At 39.6% G+C, this 23,588-nt stretch overlaps 6 protein-coding genes across 6 annotated transcripts; 2 read left to right on the top strand and 4 right to left on the bottom strand.

The window, feature by feature from the left end:
* Positions 1 to 11,728: 11,728 nt before the first annotated feature.
* Positions 11,729 to 13,934, top strand: tpr (tracheal-prostasin). The gene is made up of 2 exons (XM_017150441.3): positions 11,729 to 12,650; positions 13,170 to 13,934. Exons 1-2 carry the CDS (start codon positions 11,730 to 11,732, stop codon positions 13,485 to 13,487), a joined length of 1,239 nt encoding a protein of 412 aa, XP_017005930.3. The 5' UTR covers position 11,729; the 3' UTR covers positions 13,488 to 13,934.
* Positions 13,935 to 14,093: 159 nt separating this feature from the next.
* Positions 14,094 to 15,173, top strand: LOC108063375 (trypsin-1). The gene has a single exon (XM_017150442.3). It carries the CDS (start codon positions 14,094 to 14,096, stop codon positions 15,171 to 15,173), a length of 1,080 nt encoding a protein of 359 aa, XP_017005931.2.
* A 146-nt stretch (positions 15,174 to 15,319) lies between these two features.
* On the bottom strand, positions 15,320 to 17,517 carry LOC138912230 (neprilysin-4-like). The gene is made up of 2 exons (XM_070212136.1): positions 16,468 to 17,517; positions 15,320 to 16,408 (listed from the first exon to the last, which is right to left on the bottom strand). The coding sequence occupies exons 1-2, from the start codon at positions 17,515 to 17,517 to the stop codon at positions 15,542 to 15,544; spliced, it is 1,917 nt and encodes a 638-aa protein (XP_070068237.1). The 3' UTR covers positions 15,320 to 15,541.
* Positions 17,518 to 18,965: 1,448 nt separating this feature from the next.
* Positions 18,966 to 20,545, bottom strand: LOC138912768 (neprilysin-2-like). Its single transcript, XM_070214078.1, has 2 exons — positions 19,578 to 20,545; positions 18,966 to 19,510 (listed from the first exon to the last, which is right to left on the bottom strand). Exons 1-2 carry the CDS (start codon positions 20,475 to 20,477, stop codon positions 19,013 to 19,015), a joined length of 1,398 nt encoding a protein of 465 aa, XP_070070179.1. The 5' UTR covers positions 20,478 to 20,545; the 3' UTR covers positions 18,966 to 19,012.
* Positions 20,546 to 21,149: 604 nt separating this feature from the next.
* On the bottom strand, positions 21,150 to 22,441 carry LOC138912741 (neprilysin-1-like). Its single transcript, XM_070214024.1, has 2 exons — positions 22,163 to 22,441; positions 21,150 to 22,103 (listed from the first exon to the last, which is right to left on the bottom strand). The coding sequence occupies exons 1-2, from the start codon at positions 22,439 to 22,441 to the stop codon at positions 21,228 to 21,230; spliced, it is 1,155 nt and encodes a 384-aa protein (XP_070070125.1). The 3' UTR covers positions 21,150 to 21,227.
* Positions 22,442 to 22,730: 289 nt separating this feature from the next.
* LOC138912229 (neprilysin-2-like) lies at positions 22,731 to 23,210 on the bottom strand. Its single transcript, XM_070212135.1, has one exon. The coding sequence runs from the start codon at positions 23,208 to 23,210 to the stop codon at positions 22,731 to 22,733; it is 480 nt and encodes a 159-aa protein (XP_070068236.1).
* Between the last annotated feature and the right edge of the window lie 378 nt (positions 23,211 to 23,588).

Raw genomic sequence — 23,588 nt, 5'->3', positions numbered from 1 at the left:
AAATTTATTATATCTGGCAACGAAAATGAAATGTAGTATATATCTAGCCTCTTTAAATCCATAACTTTATCAATATTTACTACAAAACTTTAATCAATGCAACTAGCATAAAGCAGCTTCAACTTTACTGGGAAATATATCATAGCTTGCCAAAAATGGTCCACAAAACCCAAATCTCTGCACTAAATCTTCCGCACACAGCAGTCTGGAAGGGAGGGGAGCCCATGAAGCCCATGGAAATGGAGACAGACTACTGCCCCCATCAGGTTTTTGGCATCGCTGCCAAAATCATACATCAATTTGGGGACATTCGTCAGTGCCAGGCCACAAATGTGACATGGACCAAAAGGCAGAGGTTTGCGCTTGCCACGCGGAATATTTCACCACATCCACATCCAAAACCAGATGGGGCGGGGGGCCAAAGATGGGCCCATGGAGGTACATATACGTATGTAGCTGCAACATTGTCAAAACAATTAATCATTGATGAAGAAAATGCGCAGGGAACCAGCAAATGGCCGCTTGACTGCCTTATTTGTACCGAAATGTCAGATCCCAGACACCGGAGGACAGAATGTCATGGCAGAGTCTGGCCTGCATTGTGAATTATGTAGGGGACAAGACCACAAATTAGACAAATTTTCGCATGATTATTTCAATTAGTTTGTTGGACAACTAAATGAATTTCAATAGGCCCAACGCCTCCAGAGATTTGTGAATCAAATAATCCATGTTCGGAGAGAAATCCAATTAAATCCAAGTGAGTCAAGCAATGAAGCTTGAAATATTATGGTTAATATTCGGGCTGTGACCATAACTTCTTCTTGAAGGATTTTTCACAACTAATTAGTGCTGAGTAGGCTTTGCTTGTTGTATCACTAATAAGTTTGACATCTATTATAGGATTTTTATATATGTACCAATTTAAGTTTTTGAGTAGGTCTAAGATTCCCGAAAAATGAATATTTATATTATTTTCTTTAATCTCCGCGATATTGCTTTATTTTATTTCATTTGCAAAGTCTTCTTTTTTATTTGGATTAAGTTCCTAATGATTAACAATTAATAGTGACTCTTCTTTTATTGCGGTTTACCCATTTATTGTTCGTATTGTGGTTAATGATAAATCGGTTTAATTAACCTGTGGTGACAGCGCAATGAATTCAATGAATTATTTAAAACTCCAGTTAAGTTATTTGTATTAATATATGTTGCAAATTATGTAGGTTATAATTTGTGACCACAAACTGTGTTAGTTGTCAATAACAACTCAACATTGCCATCGACTTTGTTGTATAATAAATACACTTTATTTAACATCTAATAATAATTATATAATAATTTATATATTAGTTAAAAAAAAAGCTGCGGAACAAGTTAGTCTAACGTAACTAAAAAAGTACTTATGCAATTATTTTTCCAGCTTTCACAAAACAATTTTGTTTGTGATAGTTCCGTAACCATTAAAAATAGTAATTTGCTAATGAAAATGGTAGGATCTGTTTTTGTTTTAACAAAAATTTATTTTTATTCCTCTGGCGACAATTATATAAAGAAGCAAAATGCTGTTTGCCGTTTTTCTCATTGTTGAGTTGTTAATTTCTAATTTCGGTTTTAATATGACCATTAAGTTCTATTTTGTATACAAACACAGCTTAACCTTTTACGTTAAAAGTGATTTTTACATGCTCCGCTAATTTTTAAGCTCAAGAACTTGTAAACCGGTTGGAGTTCCCATTAATTAGCAGTATTTATAGATTATTGGCCATTTCGGCCTATTTTATTATTCAATTTTTACGTCATTTAAATATGTCAACAAACAAGATTTTACGGCACCGATTTATTTATTTCCTTTTCTCCCCCATTTCGTGTAATAACGGGTCAGTTTTGATGGCTTGTTTACGACTCGATTCCAATAGAATTAATGAGTCTTTATGGGAGCATAAAATATGCAATCGATTGAATCGAGGGCGAGTTCAGAAATCTCAATCACCTGTTGCCAGCATACAAATTGAATTTTTTAAACATTTTTTTCGGTTTCAAGTTAAGAAGTGGGAATGGGAACGGTGGTCATCTGAGTGTGTTACAAGAGCATTTAAAAATTTCATTTTATGTTCCCATACCTATTTCCATTCTCAAGTGCTCCGGACCTCCTTGGGTTCGTTTTTAATGTTTGCTGTTCATGATGGTCAAACAAGCTCTCAAAGTGCTTAAGCATGTAACGCCTTTGAGGCCCATCTTTGGTCAAATGGAAGTCACCCAATAGACGTGGCTAATTTGATTATTGTGGGCAGGTGGATGGACTTATAAAAATTACTATAAAGAAAATAAATTATTTCAATGATATAAGGTTTTATTAATTGGTCGCATTTTTTGGTCTTCCTTTAAATCTTTCAAATAAATCATAATTTATAAATTATTTCAACTCACTATTGTACAGTTCTTGAATATAATTTGTTTGCAAAACTGAAACTTATAGCTGCAAGATTGTATGTGACCTGTCTGGGATCCAATTACCCTGTAATTAATCCATTATTGTGCCTTGCGTGAGAAGTGTCCATTGCATGCCAGTCGAGGGTCGCATGCAAATTATTGCAAGTATGTTGAGCATGCCCAAAAAATCATTACACATTTTTTAAGCTGTTTTTTTTGCGGGTACCTTTCGTTTTTTATTTAGCTCTTTCAACAAGTACAAGTCATAATCGGCGTTTGGGCAAAAAAATGGAATCGCGTGCTAAGGTTGCAAACTGAAACTTGAGACTCAGGCTGTTGCATGCCGTTCGAAGTTTTTCTTTGCGTGAGTTTTGATGCGATTCTGCTGATTTCCCAGCCAAGGTGTGGAAACTCTTGATCAGATATTCGTGTCTGCTTTTTTGGTATTTTTCTGTGGCCCCTTCACCCATTCATTCGCAGTCCAGCGGACAGACAGTTTCATTTTCCTTTCGCGAATCCTTTGGGTTAACCGGAAAATGAGAGGTAGCAGTCTGAGTGGCCGCAATGAAAAGCGAGTGTGGCGCGCAAATGGAATAACTAATTAAATTTTCAACTGCAAATGAACAGGAGAGCCAGGAGAGCAAATATTCCAGGATAGTCCAGCTTCCCAGCCGGCTAACTACCGGCTTAATTAACTTGGCAGATAAAATTTTATGGCAGCCGAGCAACGTGCATAGCAAAACATAATCTATTCGCTGTAATAGCCATTCATGGCCCGAATGGTTGAGTGGCTGAATGGTCCTCGTTGTCCTAATGGTTGTCTATGCAAATATGTTGCAATAACCTCTACTATGCTCAATGCCCCCTAAAAACTCCCACCAATTTTATTATTGCGATACCTGCTTCAGGTTCTCAAAACTTTCCCAGTTCTTGTTTGTTTTTTAATACATTTCTTTTCTTTTTTTTTGAGCAAACACCTTTCCATGCCGGGCGCATAAATCAAAAGTGAAATTTTTTACACGCACCCAACTGTCTGTGAAAAATTTTCCATTTACATGTTCACTCGATGTTTCGGCGGAAAGCTGGGGGTCAGGTCATGTCAGACAACCACCGACTGCCCAACAATTTTGTAATTGTTTTTTGTGGTCGACTGCGGGAGTTGTAGATCCTTAAAGCTACATAAAATTAAGAGATACATCTCTGTCAAATGGAATTTTTTTTAAAGCAGATTTAAAATAAGAGTTATAAGTCAAACAAAAGATACCTTAATTAATATCCTCCATTTACAGATTTCGCTGCCAAATAAAAACAAATTTCTAGATTTTTTGGTTATTTTTATTTCTGTTAAGTGGAGGGTAATTCCAAAATCAGTTATTGAAGTTTAAAGCCTAGTAACATTAAAGTATTAAACTATCTTGAGACGACATTTTGGGTATCCTATCCTACCAAGGAAATCCGAGTATAAGGAATCCGAGAATATGGTATCCAAGTAGATATCCTAGTGTTTTGAATCCGAGTAACATATTGCTGTTTCAACCAATCTGTGTACAATTATTTGGCTATCCTAGTCCTAGGAGGAGAGTTCAAGTGTAGGGAATCCAATTATATGGTATCCAATGTGGTATCCAATAGGATGTCCTAATATTTTGAATCCGAGTAACATAGTGTTGAAAGCTTTATAGAGGCTATCCAATACGATATCCTGCTATTTTGAATCCGAGTAACACAGTGTTCCAAGTTATTTATGTTAAAACTATTATCATCTGAAACTGGGAATCCGATTAAATGGCAGTTCAAAGTGTTGTGAAACCAAATGGTAATTTTTGCAGTGGCCAGAAATTCTTCACGCGCTCAAGGAACCGGAAATCTGGTATTCCTTGGGGAACTTTTTCCATGACCATTTTGTAAAACTGAATATACACTTGGACAGTTTTATGTTCTTCTCTCGCTTCGCTGACGGTTCCTCTGGCATTTGGAGCAACCTCAATTCCGGCAACATCCGTTGCAGCAACTGCAGTCCTGACATTTTCCACGCGGACAGGTGCATCTTATCCCTTCTGCAGCACCACTGCCATCGGATGACTTTGTTTTGGGGGCACTCTTAGTACCCCTCGACGAAACACTCTTCTCATTCGGATACATGGCAAAAGTGATCTAAAATTGAGGTGTCGTTGGAATTTTCTTCCTTTGTACGATTATTTCTACTCACTTGTTCGATTAAATCCAAATACAACAAACAATTTTGAACTTTCACAATCACATAAACCAAATTCCGATAACAAAATTCCGAGAAAAACATAAAACTATCCCATTTAGGTCTGGTGTACTGGGAGAGTGATGGCTAACTGAGGAATTTGGATCCGTAGATCCCAAAAGGCAGTTGACAGTTGTTAAAATAGGCTACGTAGCCTACTAAAAATCTCACTTTCAGTGAAGACACTTTAGAAATTGGTTCTATAAGGTTTTAGCGTACAACAACATTTAAAATAAATAAAGAAAAATTTAAAAAAAAGGTAATAAGTTCTCTCTGATATTTACATATCAAATAAAAACACCTCTTAACGAGGTAAAAAACTAGTGACGATCGCGCCTTCAACATACAAAAGTTCTGATATCAACATTTGTGACGAAAAATTATTACACTCGTCATTAAATACACTTTCTAATATTTTCTCATTCGGCCCGCCCTAGCAAACTATTCCAGCCTTTTTCCCTTTACAGGCATTTTCTATTGCAGCGTGCCGAATGAGAAAATATTAGAAAGTCTATTTAATGACGAGTGTAATAATTTTTCGTCACAAATGTTGATATCAGAACTTTTGTATGTTGAAGGCGCGATCGTCACTAGTTTTTTACCTCGTTAAGAGGTGTTTTTATTTGATATCAGAAGTTTTTGTTTGTTTACATTTGCTCTCATAGGAGCTAATATATACATTTAAATTTAAATTGGTAAGCCATTGTATTAAACGAATTAAGTTAAAAAGGCGATGAAGTATATCAAAATACCTTTTAAACGAGTTATAGCACATGGGTGTACCTTTAGTAGTGTAGAACTTACAAACTAACGAAATTGAGCTATTTTTAGCTTTTTTCCCGCTAAAGTAGCGGCTTTTTTCAAAAGTCGTAGAACAAAAGATTCCTATATGGAACTCTTAAGTGCAAATTTACTGATTCCATGACCCTAAAATACAGTTCGTATACCCTCACACAAAATTCAATACTAAGGGAGTGTTAGTTGCTCGAGCTGGCAAAAGTGGCTATTTTCGTATAAAAATAACTTTTAAACGTGACTTTTTACAGTAATGTGTTATATACCAAAATTTAAGGAATCTCAAGGGCTATATATTTTAAAGTTGTAAGGAAAATCGTTAGAGCCGTTTTTGAGAAAATTAAAAAAAAGCTAAAAAAAAAGTTTAAAAAAATTTTCTTTTGTTCATATCTTTTTAACTATTACATTTACACAAATTGCATGTAGAAGGCGTTTATAGCATTTAAAAATACCTTTCAAACGAGATGCAGCACAAGTCTGTAGCTTTAGTAGTATAGAAGTTACGGCTTTCCGAATTTTAGCTATTTATAGCTGTTTTCCCGCTAAACTAGCGGGTTTTTCCAAAAGTGGTAGAACAAAAGTTTTTTATATCGATGTGATGAACGTCATATCAAATTTTCAGAACTTAAAAAACATATTTTGGACAAGTGGACAAGTGGACAAACTGACAAACAGAATTAAATTTTCATTTTGGGAAGAAGAAGAAAATCTTATTTTGGCTATAACTTTTGAACGGAGCGTCGGATTTTGACAAATGACCCCTCATTCGACGGGTATTTTCAAAAGCAATACAACTAAAACATTGCGAGGGGGCATTTATCCCCACCGGCCCCAACAGCTCCAAATTTCGAAATTTTCACTTTTTCACTTTCACCGCTCTCTCTCCCAAGCCAATTGATTTTCTTAAAGTCTTGGTATGCAATCCTGTTAGTTTTCGCAATACCTTTCGATAGGTGTATCATTCATTATGATCGGACCATCACAGTAGATTTTCATTTCTTCGTGTATATATAGTAGTCGCCTTCGCACACTCTCCTGGTGCGCTTCGTCACTACATGGACTGCCGTCCATAGTGATTTATAGAATTGTATAATGGAACAGTTTCAAACAATTTTAACTATTCCCTGACCTTAAAATACAGTTCGGATACCCTCCCACAAAATTCAATACTCAGGGAGCGTTAATTGTTTGAGCTGGCAAAAGTGGCTATTTTCGAATAAAAATAACTTTTAAACGTGACTTTTTACAGTAATGTGTTATATACCAAAATTTAAGGAATCTCAAGGGCTATACAGTTTAAGGTTTTAACCAAAATCGTTAGAGCCGTTTTTGAGAAAAATAAAAAAAAGCTAAAAAAAAAGTTTTAAAAAATTGTCTTTTGTTCATATTTTTTTAACTATTACATTTACACAAATTGCATATAGAAGGCGTTTATAGCATTTAAGAATACCTTTCAAACGAGATGCAGCACAAGTCTGTAGCTTTAGTAGTATAGAAGTTACGGCTTTCCGATTTTTAGCTATTTATAGCTGTTTTCCCGCTAAACTAGCGAGTTTTTCCAAAAGTGGTAGAACAAAAGTTTTTTATATCGATGTGATGAACGTCATATCAAATTTTCAGAACTTAAAAAACATATTTTGGACAAGTGGACAAGTGGACAAGTGGACAAACAGAATTAAATTTTCATTTTGGGAAGAAGAAGAAAATCTTATTTTGGCTATAACTTTTGAACGGAGCGTCGGATTTTATCGTATGACCCCTCATTCGACGGGTATTTTCAATAAGAACACAACTAAAACATTGCGAGGGGGCATTTATCCCCACCGGCCCCAACAGCTCCAAATTTCGAAATTTGCACTTTTTCACTTTCACCGCTCTCTCTCCCAAGCCAATTGATTTTCTTAAAGTCTTGGTATGCAATCCTTTAAGTTTTTGCAATACCTTTCGATTGGTGTATTACTCATTACGATCGGACCATCACAGCAGATTTTCATTTCTTCGTGTATATATAGTAGTCGCCTTCGCACACTCTCCTGGTGCGCTTCGTCACTACATGGACTGCCGTCCATAGTGATTTTCTATGAAATAATCGGTGTATCCGATATGGCTATAATTTAATAATATATCTTTTGATTATAGGTTAAAATTTCTAAATTTTGTTGTTGCATTCTTTTTGAAATTTAATTTTTTTGCATAAGAAATCTAGAAATATTTCCTTATATTTTTCATAAGAACTCTAGAACTATTTCCTTTTATTTTTCATAAGAAGTCTTGAAATATTTCCTTTTATTTACTCTTTTCTTTCATAAACTATCCCAATTATAATTTATAGAGATACAGCAAACATGGGACTGGCAATCTGGTTTTCATAATCGATTCATCTACCCTCAATTTATCACTTGGCACCCCTCTCGGGTGACTTTTTGTGGCATGTACCATGTACCTGCCGGCAGTAATTGGCCGAGCATGAGCTTGGGCTTGTTTAATGAGCGCTTAGTAGTTGGCAACATCTAATGTGCATATTACAATGCCAATTAACATATTTTGCCATCGTGTCCAACGGAGCCAATCTGCCAGGGCCAGTTCTTCAGCGCAGGCAATCAGTCGCAGAGTCACTCTGTTGGTGGTCACGTTTTACCGGAGAGTGGGCCTTGCATAATTGCGTCGCCAAGTGCAGGTCCCTTCCTCAGGATCGTAAATAACCCCAAACCCCAAGCCCCACTCCCATTTAACATATAGATGCGCTCACACATGCAACTTGTGTTCGCTCGTTTTTTTCCCGTATTTTTCATTCGGTTTTGTCTAGCCGGGCATTATGCAAATGGCACTTTGTTTTAACTGTGTGCACTGCGGTTGGGCAATGGATCTGGCTATGCCTTTGATGGCTGCCCACCAGTGATGCTAACGATCTATTAAAATAAAAGTGAAAAATCAACATACAAAACACGAGAGGAATTCAATTAAAAGCCCCTGGAAAATGGGATTATTTTAACATTGTTTTTGTTCTAATGAAAGAGTGCAAATTTATTCAGTCTTTCAGTTCAAATTATCTAAACACATTAGAGCTCTCAATGTTGATAGGGAAAATACATGAAGAGGTTAAATAAATATTATCTGCTTGGCAATATTATTAATTAGGAAATATTTTATTTTTAATTTTATTTAATTTAGAAAGTATTAATTTAAACAATAAAGAAATGACAAAGCTCAGTTAACTGTGACTTTTAAGCCTGAATATTTCCCGAAATAATGAAAATTTGCATCTCTAGTGCCCAGATACCAACTGACATTAGTTCGTCATCATCATCATCAGCAATCCCCCATCCAAACGCAACTGCAACTCCATGTAAGTTCACTTGAACTGCATCTGCCTCCAACATTACGCGGACAATTAATATGCCAAGTGTTATGTGTGCGCATACTAATGACTCTTCCAACTCCCGACTCTCGAAAGCCCTCTTCCGTTTTTCCGTTTTTACCATTTTCTCTTCATTTTTCAGGGCAGACCCTCGACCATCCATCAATTGCCGGTCATCCGAATGGCGCAGGCGCAACGGCGCCGCCTTCGCAGCCTTACAAGTTGTTTTTAATGATCCCGTGGGATGTGGCTACTTAGGCCCATGACCAATATGACTCACGACTGCAATGGACACGTGCGGATGCCACAAGTCGGCTGCATCGTTAATCTCCCCGCGAAGGAAAGTCCAGGCTGACAGATTCATGTCTTTGGGGAGGTCATTTTTGCTTTTATGACAATTGCAGTTGCCTGGGCTTATTTTCTTGGAGGGAGCTAAACGAGTGAATTATGCTCAGCCAAATCTAAAAATAGTATTTCTTAACACGCTGTTTGAAAACTGTTTTAAAATATTTCAATAATTAGGACAATATTATACATTAATTGTAATGAATATATATATTTTACGTTCGGAAGCAGTAATATCTTGAAAAGAATTATAATAAACAACAAAATATTTTATTAATATTGATCAAATTTATTATAATTTCCTATTTTATTAAAAAATCTTCTCCACTTAAATTAACATTTAAACTTCTTATAATTTTAAATCATTATTGATCATACTTTTTAAAAATTCATCTTGATAAAATAATTTTTTTACGAACAAATTCACATCTAAACTACTTTGAGTCAAAATCTGCCAAGTGGGCCACCCCTGTTCCGAAGGTCCGATTTTCATCGAACTTTTTTACTTTTCCGGTTCACAACGAAAATATAAGAACTTCATTTGAACGGTTTTGCGAAATTTTGAGTTTTACCGGAGTTATAGGGGTCAAAACATGGCATTTTTGACACTTTTTCGAAAAAGTTGCACTCAGTCAAAAATTCATAACTTCGGAACGGTAAGAGATATCTTTATGATGTTTTCACTAATCGCTCAAGAATTATTATGGCTTTCCATAAAAAAATTTAAAAAAAAATTAAAAATTTTTTTTCTTAAAAATAAATCAACATTTTTTTTTAGTTTTTATTTTTTTCAGTGTTCTTCACCAGCTATAGAGTTTAAAACCATTTGAAAATGAAGTTTGATTCATTACGAAAAAGATCAAAAAAAAAAAAAGAGGGGCCCGGACAAAGGTTTTTCGCAATATCGATTTGAAGAAGGGCGCACAGCGGTTTTCCATACAAAACGACAAGAAGTGCCTCATTGACAGCTGCAGTCGGCTGACGCTACGCGCGCAACGGCATGTGTTGACCAGCCAATTTTCAAGAGCAAGCCGTTTTTGTATGGAAAACCGCTGTGCGCCCTTCTTCAAATCGATATTGCGAAAAACCTTTGTCCGGGCCCCTCTTTTTTTTTTTTTGATCTTTTTCGTAATGAATCAAACTTCATTTTCAAATGGTTTTAAACTCTATAGCTGGTGAAGAACACTGAAAAAAATAAAAACTAAAAAAAAATGTTGATTTATTTTTAAGAAAAAAAATTTTTAATTTTTTTTTAAATTTTTTTATGGAAAGCCATAATAATTCTTGAGCGATTAGTGAAAACATCATAAAGATATCTCTTACCGTTCCGAAGTTATGAATTTTTGACTGAGTGCAACTTTTTCGAAAAAGTGTCAAAAATGCCATGTTTTGACCCCTATAACTCCGGTAAAACTCAAAATTTCGCAAAACCGTTCAAATGAAGTTCTTATATTTTCGTTGTGAACCGGAAAAGTAAAAAAGTTCGATGAAAATCGGACCTTCGGAACAGGGGTGGCCCACTTGGCAGATTTTGACTCTTTAGATCTTATTTCCAAATGAACATAGTTTTTATACCAAACATCACCCTGTATAAAACGCCCTTAGGCCCCATGACTCGACCGAATTGGCAAAGCCAACCACGTAAACGATGTAAATGTAAACAGTGCCACAAATTTATTATTGTCACCGGCATTGTTGCTGCTTTTATTGTCAGCTGTTATAGCTGTCGACACACAAACGAAACCACAACGTCCCACAAAATCGCCGAAAAGTAGCCCCAATAATATAAATCAAAAGAAAGTAAAATTACGATGCGTCGCCGATCGATCGATTGAACCGAAATGAAGCAAAAAACTCATTTCAATAAGTATTGAAGCGAGAAAAAAACTTTCGCTACTTCAGTGGCGCAAAAAAAATCGGAAAAGAAGGCAACAAAAACTCTACTTTTGTGGATGAGTGGCTCCGATTTTGTTTTGTTTTGCTTGCTAGCTAACCGAGTGAAGTATCATGGTCAAGAAATGTATAGTGTGGATGCCCTGAGGCGCCCACGCATGCGCAGAATACAAATGCAAATTAAAGGGGAGTGCGAGGCTGCACAGTAAGAAAATTTTATAAGAAATTGAAATATTTACTTATTTGTTTCTAAAAGAAAGGGATATAAATAATACAGATTTAATAAAAGTGAATAAACAATTTAGTTATATGTAAAAAAAAATTTTATTCATAAATTAGAATTATTCCTAAATAATTAAAAAATAATTAAATAATTTTTTTAAATTATAGATTGCATTTTTTTCAAAGCATTGACAAATATCCTAGCTAATTTTTTTGGCTAAGAGATCTTAAAATAGAGTAGGTCTTCAAGCCTTTCTGAAACCAAAATTTTCCATACCATGAGAAATCTTGAATATTCATATAGCGTCCAAATATGCATAGTGCAAATAAATCAGTGTTTCTTGCTGTGTGGATTGGATTGGCAAAGTGGACGTGCCACCGGCCAGAACCACTTTTTTCTTTTATTTTTGGGTGAAATGCCGCTTTCAAATGCTGGCCAAGCGGCTGGCCGATCAGTTCGCCGAGAGCCACGCGAGTCGGTGGTGTCGCTGTGGAGAAAGCCGGAAAAAGTCTAGAGAAATGAGTCGAGGAGCCAGGTTGTGTCTGCTGCTGTTCTGCCTGCTTTTGGGCGGCACTCTGAATCAGGCCAAGGCCCAGGATCAAACAGTAGCCCAGATTCAAGGAGTGTCCGCGAATCAAGCGGCCAATCCCCTGCTGAAACAATCCCAGAACACCTTCATCCAATGGGTTCTCTCACTTTTGCCGCAACGTCCCGGAAGCTCGGACTCGGAAAATGCCACCCTGGCCACGTTGAGCAGTAGTTCCCCTCCGATGCCGGAGGCCTCATCCACCACCTCAACCACCACACCGGCACCCTCGTCGAGCACAACAACCACCAGAAGGGCCACCACCCCGGCACCACCCACCCTGAATCCAACGAGGAACTGCAGCGATTGTGTCTGCGGAATAGCCAATATACAGAAGAGGATAGTTGGTGGTCAGGAAACCGAGGTGCATCAGTATCCCTGGGTGGCCATGTTGCTCTATGGCGGAAGGTTCTATTGTGCCGCCTCCCTGCTAAACGATCAATTCCTCCTGACCGCCTCGCATTGCGTCTATGGCTTCCGAAAGGAGAGAATCTCGGTGAGATTACTCGAACACGATCGCAAAATGTCGCACATGCAGAAAATCGATCGCAAGGTGGCCGAGGTGATCACGCATCCCAAGTACAATGCCCGGAACTATGACAACGATATAGCCATCATCAAGTTGGATGAGCCGGTGGAGTTCAACGAGATTCTCCATCCCGTTTGCATGCCAACGCCGGGCAGAAGTTTCAAGGGCGAAAATGGCATTGTCACCGGCTGGGGAGCTCTCAAAGTTGGTGGACCCACCTCCGATACTCTTCAGGTAAGACCAGTCTATAAATCAAGCTTAAAATCATGATAAAGGAAATAATTCTTCTATCTAAGAATAGAAGTACTAATACTAGAAAATCCTATATTTATTCGCAATTTTAGAGAACATTTTTTGATGTATTATATTAACAATGTAAGTCGTTACGTACACCAAAAAGAATTATTCACCATAATTTTTATCTATTGCTCATTTCTTAAATATTAAAAAACAGGGTTATATTATTTAAAAATAATTTTCTTTATTAGTAGAAATTTTTCTAATTTATAATCTAAGCTTAGCAAAATTTTTAATTCAAATTAATATTAAATTTCTCAAATTCTAGGAAAATTTTTAGGAAAAGATAGGAAAAAATATATTTTACAAAGATAGGAAAACAGGAAGGCTATTCGTAATTTAAAATTTGTAATTTATTAATACAGAAATCATTTTGCTGCTATGTTTTTATTACACAAACACTTAATTTTTTTTAAATGATTCAATATATTTTTGAAATACCTTTTTCTCTTTCAGGAGGTCCAAGTGCCCATTCTATCGCAAGATGAGTGCCGAAAGAGTCGCTATGGCAACAAGATCACGGACAACATGTTGTGTGGAGGATACGATGAGGGTGGCAAGGACTCGTGCCAGGGAGACAGTGGCGGTCCTTTGCACATTGTGGCCAGTGGAACGCGAGAGCATCAGATAGCCGGCGTGGTTTCGTGGGGCGAGGGCTGTGCCAAGGCCGGTTATCCTGGGGTCTATGCCAGAGTCAATCGGTATGGGACCTGGATCAAGAACCTCACCAAACAGGCTTGCCTCTGCCAGCAGGAGACCAAGAAGATCAAGTAGCGACCATCTGGCTATTTCTGTATCTTTTAATAGTTAAATACTCTTGCTTGGTGGGTTGGCGAATTATAGAGAATGAGGGCAAATTTTATATCTCCCCTACAATGTGATACTTCTCAAGGTCTTGGTATTTTGAATATATTTATTACAAAAACGTTTTCATAAAATTTGCTCTTATTTCTTCTCATCTAAAAATAAAATTTCCAACATTCAATAGAAACAATTGAAAGACAAGTTTTCTTAAAAGAAAAAGCTTGTTATTTCCAAAATCACTAATCCTATAACCCAAGAAACAAACTATTTTTGCTGAAAATAGCTTTGAACTTTCTAGGGATATATGTTTCAGGTCTTTTAAATATTATTTAACCACCCTTGCAAGAGTATGCCAACTTCGGCCTGGTCGAAGATCCTAATTCTCAAGCTGTTTTATATTTATTGATTAAAAGAAAAGTTTCCACAAAGTGCGCTAACCTTTCTGGGGAGCCGGTTTCCTTGGGTTATTCTGGTCTAGCCAGTTCTTTGAGTTGCGAAGTTCTGGTTCTTCTTGCTGGATGTGGCCAGGATCCACTGGGTTAGTTGCCAACTGCCAGTTGGCCAGGTTAGTTCGCCATGTGTACTTTTCGTATTCTACTGATTGCTGCAATAGCGCTGGGTGATTTGGCCTGGGCCACGCCCTCCGCCTCCGAGCCGGAGAAGATTTTGGACAACCTGACTCAGCTGAGGCAGAATGGCTTCCTCGACTGGGTGCAATCGATCCTGGGTCCCGAGGTTCCAGCCGAATGGAGTTCCCCTGCCAAGAGGGAGTGTGCCGAATGCTCCTGCGGTAATATAAATACCCGTCATCGGATTGTCGGCGGTCAGGAGACGGAGGTGCACGAGTATCCCTGGATGATAATGCTCATGTGGTTCGGCAACTTCTACTGTGGTGCCTCCTTGGTCAACGATCAGTATGCCCTGACCGCTGCCCATTGTGTGAATGGCTTCTATCATCGCCTGATCACCGTTCGCCTGCTCGAGCACAATCGTCAGGATAGCCATGTGAAGATCGTGGATCGCCGCGTGGCCAGGGTGCTCATCCACCCGAGCTACAGCACCCGGAACTTTGACAGTGACATTGCCCTGATTCGCTTCAATGAGCCAGTGCGTCTGGGCATCGATATGCATCCCGTTTGCCTGCCCATTCCCAGCGAGAGTTACGCGGGTCAGACGGCCGTGGTCACCGGTTGGGGAGCCCTTAGTGAGGGTGGACCCATTTCGGACACCCTCCAGGAGGTGGAGGTGCCCATTCTCACACAGGAGGAGTGCCGGCAGAGCAACTACGGGGAGGCGAAGATCACCGAGAACATGATTTGCGCCGGCTATGTGGAGCAGGGTGGCAAGGACTCCTGCCAGGGCGACAGTGGTGGACCCATGCATGTCCTGGGCTCCGGAGAGGCCTATCAGCTGGCGGGCATTGTGTCCTGGGGCGAGGGATGCGCCAAGCCAAATGCCCCAGGTGTCTACACACGGGTGAGCCAGTTCAACGAGTGGATTACCGAGAACACCCGGGATGCCTGCTCCTGTGCCCAGCCAGAAGCTCCGGGTGAAGTGGCTAACACCACCGAGCAGGGAGAACAGGAACAGGAGAACACCACAGCCAATGGGTCAGCGGAAGCAGATCCCGAGGTGCAGGAGGCCAACAAGATTTAAAATTCATGTTCCATCGCTAATAAAAACTTTTACTTTACTTTTACTTTGATAATAAAATGAAACATTATAAAAATTGCTTAAAAACAATAAAAAGCTGGAATAAAAAAATTAAAATAAAAAAGTCGCTAGATTTTGTACACCGAAAAAAAGCGATATAGAACGTAGATCGATTTTACATTATTTAAGATCAATTTTAATTTGATATGCGGTCAGGTAAATTTGAACTGGTCGAAAAAAGTGTTTCATGTAAAAACGATATGGGTTTGGCATGGACTGAAATTTACAGGGCCATATCGATATTACGGGAACATGCTTTTTTTTGTGTGTAGTAAGGGAGCCAAATCTGTGTAATCCCGGATGGGGACAGATCACCACAGGTGGCAAGTTTTCTCCGCAGGACGCATTCCACTTTCCACGGGACAGTTGAAGGCCTGTATGAAGTCCTCGCTGTTGGATAGAGCACTTAGAACTTTGAACTTCTTTCGGCGACCCCATTCGGTATTGTGCTCGTAACAAGACATCTGAGTGAAACCCAAAAAGAAGAGCTGTTCTGGCAGCAGATCGAGTCCGGGCATCTCCTGTTCAGGATGTTCCAGGATCTGCTTCCTGTGGCTGCGATAAGCCTCGAATGCCTGCCTCAACCCGCCGGTGTCGAATAGTGTGCTCAGTTGGCGATCAAACTTTGGTTTCAGGTGCTTACTGAACGTATTCGCAAGGCACTCATTATGATCTTTAAATACCAGATCCAAATGCTGCCATTGCCATATAAGAATATTGCTTAGTTGCTGGCCAATGAAAAAACCCAAGGTACCGAATTTTAAAGAATGCGGCCAAGAGTGGTGGTAAGCAGGTGGATGAAGGTTGCCGGGAAAGATGGTTAAGTTTGTATTCATTGAAAACATCCCCTCCTGTGTTCTGGTGTCGCTAGATCGCTCTGTAGAGAGGCGGGTGCTGAATCGATGTATGTCAACCTTGAGACGAAGCAAATTCATATTGGTCGCCGCGTAGTTACCGTCCGTCACTTCCATATGGAGAATCTCCTGGACCAATCGATCGGTAAGTAATGTGTATTCCCTTGAGCCGATAAGTGTTGGGAAGGAGGATTCCTCGAGCAGAGCCTTCTGTCGGGTATCTGAGTCCAGCCAATCCACTTTCTCAACTAACTTTCGCCAGCTGCTCCGCACTTCCTGCACAATTTCAGACAGTTCCAAGCTTTTTTTATCACTAAAGGTATCCTGTAAGCATAGAACATTTCAATTTGTCTTATATCTTATATATCGTTTACCAAACTTACTGCCAAAAAGAGTTTCTTGAACAGGGGCCACATGGAGGATCTCATCGTTGCAGCACAATAATCCTTTTGGTACTTGATATCCTGCAGATTGGCATCGAAGGCGTAGAGCAGCTGCATGGCCAGATAATTGGCCACAGCCTCAGGATGTCGGGCACACACCTTGTCCAATTTCTCGAAATTGGTATTGTGAGACATTTCCCCCTCGTCCAGATTCCAAGCTATCTTAAAGTAACTACTAATATCGAAGTTTTCAGATAAGTCATAAATATTTTTATCAATGATCGTCCCTTCTACATCACGCCAGAATTCCAAAACACCGTCGATCACTTGGGAAATTCGGTTTCCTGTCAGGTTAAAAGATCTGAGATAAGTGCGCATTATCTTCTGATTTTGTTTGCGGACGCGGGTAGAGTTCTTTTGATTCGAATTTTCCGCCTGACCAATGTAGTCAAACCCCAGTTCAGCCAGACTTAAGTACGGTTTTTTGCGAGTAGAAGATGATATTTCCTCGTGAATGAGACCCCTTGCCCCGTAATTGGACAGATGGGCACTCATGTTGACCCAGTTGAAATTAGAGGCATTCCAGGCGGCACCATCCACGGCTGGAAAGCCTCCGATCGACCGAATGAGATTTAGGTAATTCGGATCGGCAGCAGAGAACGGATGGAGATCAGCCTCCAGGCAGGTGTTGTAGAATCGTTGGGCAATCCTTAGTTCCCTGGACACATTGAGTGACTCCGCCAGATCCATCCTGTCCAACAGTTCCCTCGCCATGTCATCTAATATGTAGGCTGAGTCCCCAAAATAGTTCATTCGGGAATATTGGTATAGTTTGTGCTGTCTATGGTTACCGCAGGCGTACTCGTAAAAATTGTCACAGGGGTCTGTACTGAAGTTCATGAAGGACTTCATGCGATCCGCATGGCAAGTCAGATCACTTTTGCAATCCCTTATCACTTTCGGTTCTTCCGCCAAGGTCAGTGGAAAAACAAGTAAGAGGAAGTTAATCAGTAATCCGACCGAACTAATCGAACACCACACTGATCCCATCTTAATCAGCGGTCTAGTTTTTTCGGAATAATGAGCTGACTGCTTGACTTAGAGCGCGATCTTGTACTGTCAGCTAGAACCAAACCAAAAAGTGATAGTGGTGCCCTGGGGGGATCTTTCAAGTAAACTTGCTATGGTCGATTGCGTGATACCCAATAATTTCTTAATGGGTTAATTACACTGTGCAGCATTTTTAGTGCTTTTTAAATTTACCTCGATGGATGCTATATTTTTGGATTCGTTACGAATTCCCAAGTTAAACTGCGTTTTCCAAAAAGTTCCCCGACGCAAGGATTCTTAGCAAAAGGACCTCAAAGTTCGAAAAATGCTGAAATTGGCCAACTTTGCGGAGCTCTCAGAGGCAAATGGATGCATGGTTTGATTCGATGTTAAAGTTTTTTAAAAGATACACACTTTATCTTTTAAACCCTATACTTTAAAAATTTTTAAGATTTTTTTTAAGGCAGAAACAAATTCTAGAAAACATAGTCAAAAAACATAAAAGTATACAGCAGCGGTCAAAATGGTAGTAGTGTTGCCGCCCTGTGTATTTAAAAGTTTGTTGTTGTAATTGATCTTTTCCTGGTAATATTGTATTGATTATAATTTTACTATTAGACTAATTGGATAAGAAAAAATTACAACATCAAACTTTTAAAAACACAAGGGGGCAACACTGCTACTATTTTGACCGCAGCTGTATGTTTTTCAGTTTTTTGACTATGTTTTTTGGAATTTATTTCTGCCTTAAAAAAAATCCTAAAATTATTTTATGTATGGGGTTTGAAAGATAAAGGGTGTATCTTTTAAAAAACTTTAACTTCGAACCAAGCCATGCATCCATTTGCCTCTGAGAGCTCCGCAAAGTTGGCCAATTTCAGCATTTTTCGAACTTTGAGGCCCTTTTGCTAAGAATCCTTGCGTCGGGGAACTTTTTGGAAAACGCAGTTTAACTTGGGAATTCGTAACGAATCCAAAAATATAGCATCCATCGAGGTTCATTTTTGATGCTGCATAGTGTTATTATTGCATTTTTGACCTAATCAGATGTGATGTAATGTCCCACAATTTCGCTCTGCAGAACTTATATAAGTCTAAATCTTTTATCATTAATTATTATTTTATTTTGCTCCCAATAAAGGGTATAAATACGAGACCCGGAAACAAAAAAAATGATTACAGTATTATTATTATAAACCAGAGCACATGAACGAACAGCTGACCCCCAAAATATTTTGTTTTTCAACTTAGAACTCGTTAAATAGATAAGCATTTTATTTGCAAGTATAATTGAATAACTTTTCGCAGTAAAACAGTTAATGGAAAGTGTAACTGATATCTAAAAAAAATATAGCTTTTAACATGTATAACATAAAATCTTTTATTCTTGACATCTAATTTTTGTTGTTAAACTTGTTTTGAATTTTTTTACAAAGAAATGTGCCTCTTGAACAAAACAAAATATCGTAATGACAAACCCGTTTAAAGGTTAAGGTTAGGTAACGACAGTGGTGAAATACTGGCCGGCCTCGAAACCCAAGGTGCCGAATTTCAGGGAATGCGGCCATGAACGGTGGTAATAAGGTGGTTCAAGGAAACTGCCATGGAATGCAGCGATCAAATTATGATTTGTATTATTTTCACGAAAATCCATAATCATCTCACGTTGACTAATCATGAAACCTTCTTCCACAGAGTGGCGGGTGCGGAATCGCTCTATGTCGACTTTAAGTCGGAACAGATTCATATTGGTTGCAGCGTAATTATCGTCGACTACTTCCAGGCGAAGAATCTCCGGGATTTTTTGGTCTGTAAGAGAGGTGTCCGCAGGTGTGCCGAATTGAAACTCTGGATTCCTGGATACCTGCAGCAGTGCATCCTTTCGCGCTTCCGAGTCCAGCCAATCCACTTCCTCAACTATCTTTCGCCAGTTATTCCAGATTGCCTGCGCAATTTCAAGCACTCCCAACCTTTTTTCCTCAGATAAGTTCTCCTGCAAGCATAGAATTTAATTAATTTTATATTTCTTATCTTATCCTTTATTTCTTTATTAGACTTACCGCCAAATGGAGTTTCTTGAACAGGGGCCACATGGATGTTCTCATCTTGGTAGTGCAATAATCCCTTTGGTCCTTGACATCCTTCAGATTGGCGTCGAATGCGTAGAGCAGCTGCATGGCTAGATAATTGGCCACAGCCTCAGGATGTCGGGCACAAATTTTGTCTAATTCCACAAAAGCGGAACCATATGACCATTGCTCCTCCTCCTTATTCCAAGCGATCTTGTAGTAATTAGTAATATCAAATTCGCTGTCCCAATCTTCACTTTTAATCGCCACTAGTGCCTCTCGCCAGAAGGCAAAAACGCCGTCTATCACTTCTGTAATTCTATCCTCTGTGAGGTTAAAGGATCTTAAGTATCCGCGCATGCGCCGCTCGTTGCGTTTGTAGGCCCGGGATGAGTTTTTTTTCATGTTGTCCAACTTAACGGTGGCATCAAACCCCAAATCATTCACAACCAAGCCCACTGTATCCCCCCTTAAAGTTGGTAGCATCTCATCGTACAGACCCTGTGCCCCGTAATTGGTGAGATGGGCGCTCATGTTGAACCAGCTGAAGTTGGAAGAATTCCAGGCTGCACCATCAACGGCGGGAAAGCCTCCGATCGATCGAATTAGTTTTAGGTAATGCGGATCGGCGGCAGGAAACGGATGGAGATCGGCCTCCAGGCAGGCGTTGTAAAATCGTTGAGCCACTCTCAGTTCCCTGGACACATTCAGTGACTCCGCCAGATCCATCCTGTTCACCAAATCCTTCGCAATGTCATCTAGCACGTAGCCTGTTTGGCCCAGGTTTTCCCATCGCGAGTATGGGTCCGGCATTATCTTTCTGAAGTTACCGCAGGCGTACTCGAAGAAGTCATCGCAGGGTGCCACACTCAAGTTCATGAAGGACTTCATGCGATTCGCATGGCAGGTTAGGCTATCGCCTTTGCATATAGTTATCACTGCCTGTACATCACCAATAGTCATGGAAAATATCACTATAAGCAAGTAGACCAATAGTCCGATCGAACTTTGGCTAATCGAGCACCAAAAAGTGCTTTGGAATAGTCCCATGCTTATCAGCGTATGTTAGGCACTTATTTTCTACGAACTGAAGGGCCGACTGTGTAGCTCAGAGAGCGATTTTGTACTGCCAGCCTTTCGTGAGACTAAGAAAATGTTAAGCGCTGCCTAAATTAAATGTGGGGTATTGCCGAATGTGGGATACCTATAGGTATAATTATAATTATAATTATTTATTAATAGAATTATATATATGTGGAGTTTTTTAACTCAAGCGGTTTAAGGAAGGTCGTGTCATAATTGGTTAACAGCAAATTTTTTTATTGATTTCACAATAATTCGATTTTTAAACGTTTGAGTCCCTCGACTATTAGATACCCGTTATTTAGCTAACCAAGCTTAAAACAAGAACTAACGTTAACTCTGTTACCAAATTTAAAACTGGAAACATGCAAGGCATTAAATCTGTTTTAGAATGAAATTATCCATCAATCGAGGTAAATAAATGATGGTTTAATGTTTTAGCACAGTGTAATATTATACGAACTAAAACTGAATCTCAGACAAGGTAATCAACTTTCTCACTTTATTAAAAACCATTTCTTCTTTTGAACAGAAAGTGTTTTAAGGCTTAGATTTAATTTAGTACCAAATGTAGCAATTGAATTTCGAAGGACGCATTCTACTGCCCACGGGACAGTTGAAGGCCTGGTGGAAGTCCTGGCTGTTGGAGAGGGCACTCAAAACCAGGTGCTTCTGTTGAGCCCAATTGGGATCACTGGGACAATACATCTGAGCGAATCCCAAAAAGAAGAGCTGTTCGGGTGAGAGGTCGAGTCCCGGCATCTCCTCGCTGGTCACATTCCGTTCAGGATCCTCCAGAAGCTGCTTTCTATGGCTGCGATAGGCCTCAAATGCCTGTCTCAATCCGCCGTGGCCGATAAACAAGTAAAACAGGCGAACATACTTCGGTTTGAGGTGCTTACTAAAGGGTTTTGCTAGGCACTCTTTATGCAACGAATATAGCATTTCGAAATCATCGCTATCAACAAGGGAACTGGTGAGTAGCTGGCCAATAATGTAACCCAAGGTGCCGTATTTCAGGGAATCCGGCAAAGAGCGGTGGTAAGCAGGTGGATGAAGGCCGCCGGCAAAGATGGTAAGTTTACTATTCAATTGAAAGGCCCCCTCCTGAGTTCTAATGCCGCTAGATTGGTCTAAAGAGTGGCGGGTGCTGAATCGCTGTATGTCAACCTTGAGACGCATCAAATTCATACTGGTTACAGCGAAATTACCGTCGACTACTTCCACGTTGAGAATTTCCTGAACCAATCGATCGGTAAGTAGGGTGTATTCGTTTGGGTGGATGTTTGTCTCCAAGATGGATTCCCGGCCCAGTGCCTCTCTTCTTGTCTCCTTGTTTAAAAAATCCATTCTCTCTAGTAACATTCGCCAGCTACTTCGAACCTCCTGCACAATTTCTGACACTTCCGTCCTTTCTTTCTCAGAAAAGTTCTCCTGCAAGCACAAAATATTTTAATTTATCATATATCCTATCTTTCGTTTACCAAACTTACTGCCAAAAAGAGTTTCTTGAACAGGGGCCACATGGAGGATCTCATCGTTGCAGCACAATAATCCTTTTGGTACTTGATATCCTGAAGATTGGCATCGAAGGCGTAGAGCAACTGCATGGCCAGATAATTGGCCACAGCCTCAGGATGCCGGCCACAAACTTCGTCCATTTTTTTGAAGTCGCTATCGCTCGACCTTTCCTCCTCGTCCAGGTTCCATGCTATCTTGAAGTAGCTAGTAAAATCGAATTTTTCAGAGTTATACAAATAATGTCCATCCATTGTCACTTTTACATCACGCCAAAATTCAAAAACACCGTCGATCACTTGGGAAATTCGATTTCCTGTCAGGTTAAAAGATCTTAGATAAGTGCGCATGATCTTCTGATTTTGTTTGCGGACGCGGGTAGAGTTCTTTTGATTCGAATTTTCCGCCTGACCAATGTAGTCAAATCCCAGTTCAGCCAGACTTAAGTACGGTTTTTTGCGAGTAGAAGATGATATTTCCTCGTGAATGAGACCCCTTGCCCCGTAATTGGACAGATGGGCACTCATGTTGACCCAGTTGAAGTTAGGAGGCATTCCAGGCGGCACCATCCACGGCTGGAAAGCCTCCGATCGACCGAATGAGATTTAGGTAATTCGGATCGGCAGCAGAGAACGGATGGAGATCAGCCTCCAGGCAGGTGTTGTAGAATCGTTGGGCAATCCTTAGTTCCCTGGACACATTGAGTGACTCCGCCAGATCCATCCTGTCCAACAGTTCCCTCGCCATGTCATCTAATATGTAGGCTGAGTCCCCAAAATAGTTCATTCGGGAATATTGGTATAGTTTGTGCTGTCCATGGTTTCCGCAGGCGTACTCATAGAAATTATCACAGGGGTCTGCACTGAAGTTCATGAAGGACTTCATGCGATCCGCATGGCAAGTCAGATCACTTTTGCAATCCCTTATCACTTTCGGTTCTTCCGCCAAGGTCAGTGGAAAAACAAGTAAGAGGAAGTTAATCAGTAATCCGACCGAACTAATCGAACACCACACTGATCCCATCTTAATCAGCGGTCTAGTTTTTTCGGAATAATGAGCTGACTGCTTGACTTAGAGCGCGATCTTGTACTGTCAGCTAGAACCAAACCAAAAAGTGATAGTGGTGCCCTGGGGGGATCTTTCAAGTAAACTTGCTATGGTCGATTGCGTGATACCCAATAATTTCTTAATGGGTTAATTATTATTGCATTTTTGACCTAATCAGATGTGATGTAATGTCCCACAATTTCGCTCTGCAGAACTTATATAAGTCTAAATCTTTTATCATTAATTATTATTTTATTTTGCTCCCAATAAAGGGTATAAATACGAGACCCGGAAACAAAAAAAATGATTACAGTATTATTATTATAAACCAGAGCACATGAACGAACAGCTGAC

The sequence above is a fragment of the Drosophila takahashii genome, chromosome 2R (assembly GCF_030179915.1).
Source record: "Drosophila takahashii strain IR98-3 E-12201 chromosome 2R, DtakHiC1v2, whole genome shotgun sequence".
Classification (NCBI taxonomy): Eukaryota; Metazoa; Arthropoda; class Insecta; order Diptera; family Drosophilidae; genus Drosophila; species Drosophila takahashii.
The sequence above is the reverse complement of the archived record's forward strand: the minus strand, read 5'-3'. Positions and strand labels throughout refer to the sequence as shown.

Coding starts and splice junctions, on each gene's coding strand:
- LOC138912230 (XM_070212136.1), bottom strand. CDS start 17,517: ATGGGATCAGTGTGGTGTTCGATTAGTTCGGTCGGATTACTGATTAAC. Junction 16,409..16,467: donor TCAAGAAACTCTTTTTGGCA/GTAAGTTTGGTA, acceptor CTATGCTTACAG/GATACCTTTAGTGATAAAAA.
- LOC138912229 (XM_070212135.1), bottom strand. CDS start 23,210: ATGGGATCAGTGTGGTGTTCGATTAGTTCGGTCGGATTACTGATTAAC.
- tpr (XM_017150441.3), top strand. CDS start 11,730: ATGCTGGCCAAGCGGCTGGCCGATCAGTTCGCCGAGAGCCACGCGAGT. Junction 12,651..13,169: donor CCACCTCCGATACTCTTCAG/GTAAGACCAGTC, acceptor TTTCTCTTTCAG/GAGGTCCAAGTGCCCATTCT.
- LOC138912741 (XM_070214024.1), bottom strand. CDS start 22,441: ATGGATGGACATTATTTGTATAACTCTGAAAAATTCGATTTTACTAGC. Junction 22,104..22,162: donor TCAAGAAACTCTTTTTGGCA/GTAAGTTTGGTA, acceptor TTGTGCTTGCAG/GAGAACTTTTCTGAGAAAGA.
- LOC108063375 (XM_017150442.3), top strand. CDS start 14,094: ATGTGTACTTTTCGTATTCTACTGATTGCTGCAATAGCGCTGGGTGAT.
- LOC138912768 (XM_070214078.1), bottom strand. CDS start 20,477: ATGAAGTCCTTCATGAACTTGAGTGTGGCACCCTGCGATGACTTCTTC. Junction 19,511..19,577: donor TCAAGAAACTCCATTTGGCG/GTAAGTCTAATA, acceptor CTATGCTTGCAG/GAGAACTTATCTGAGGAAAA.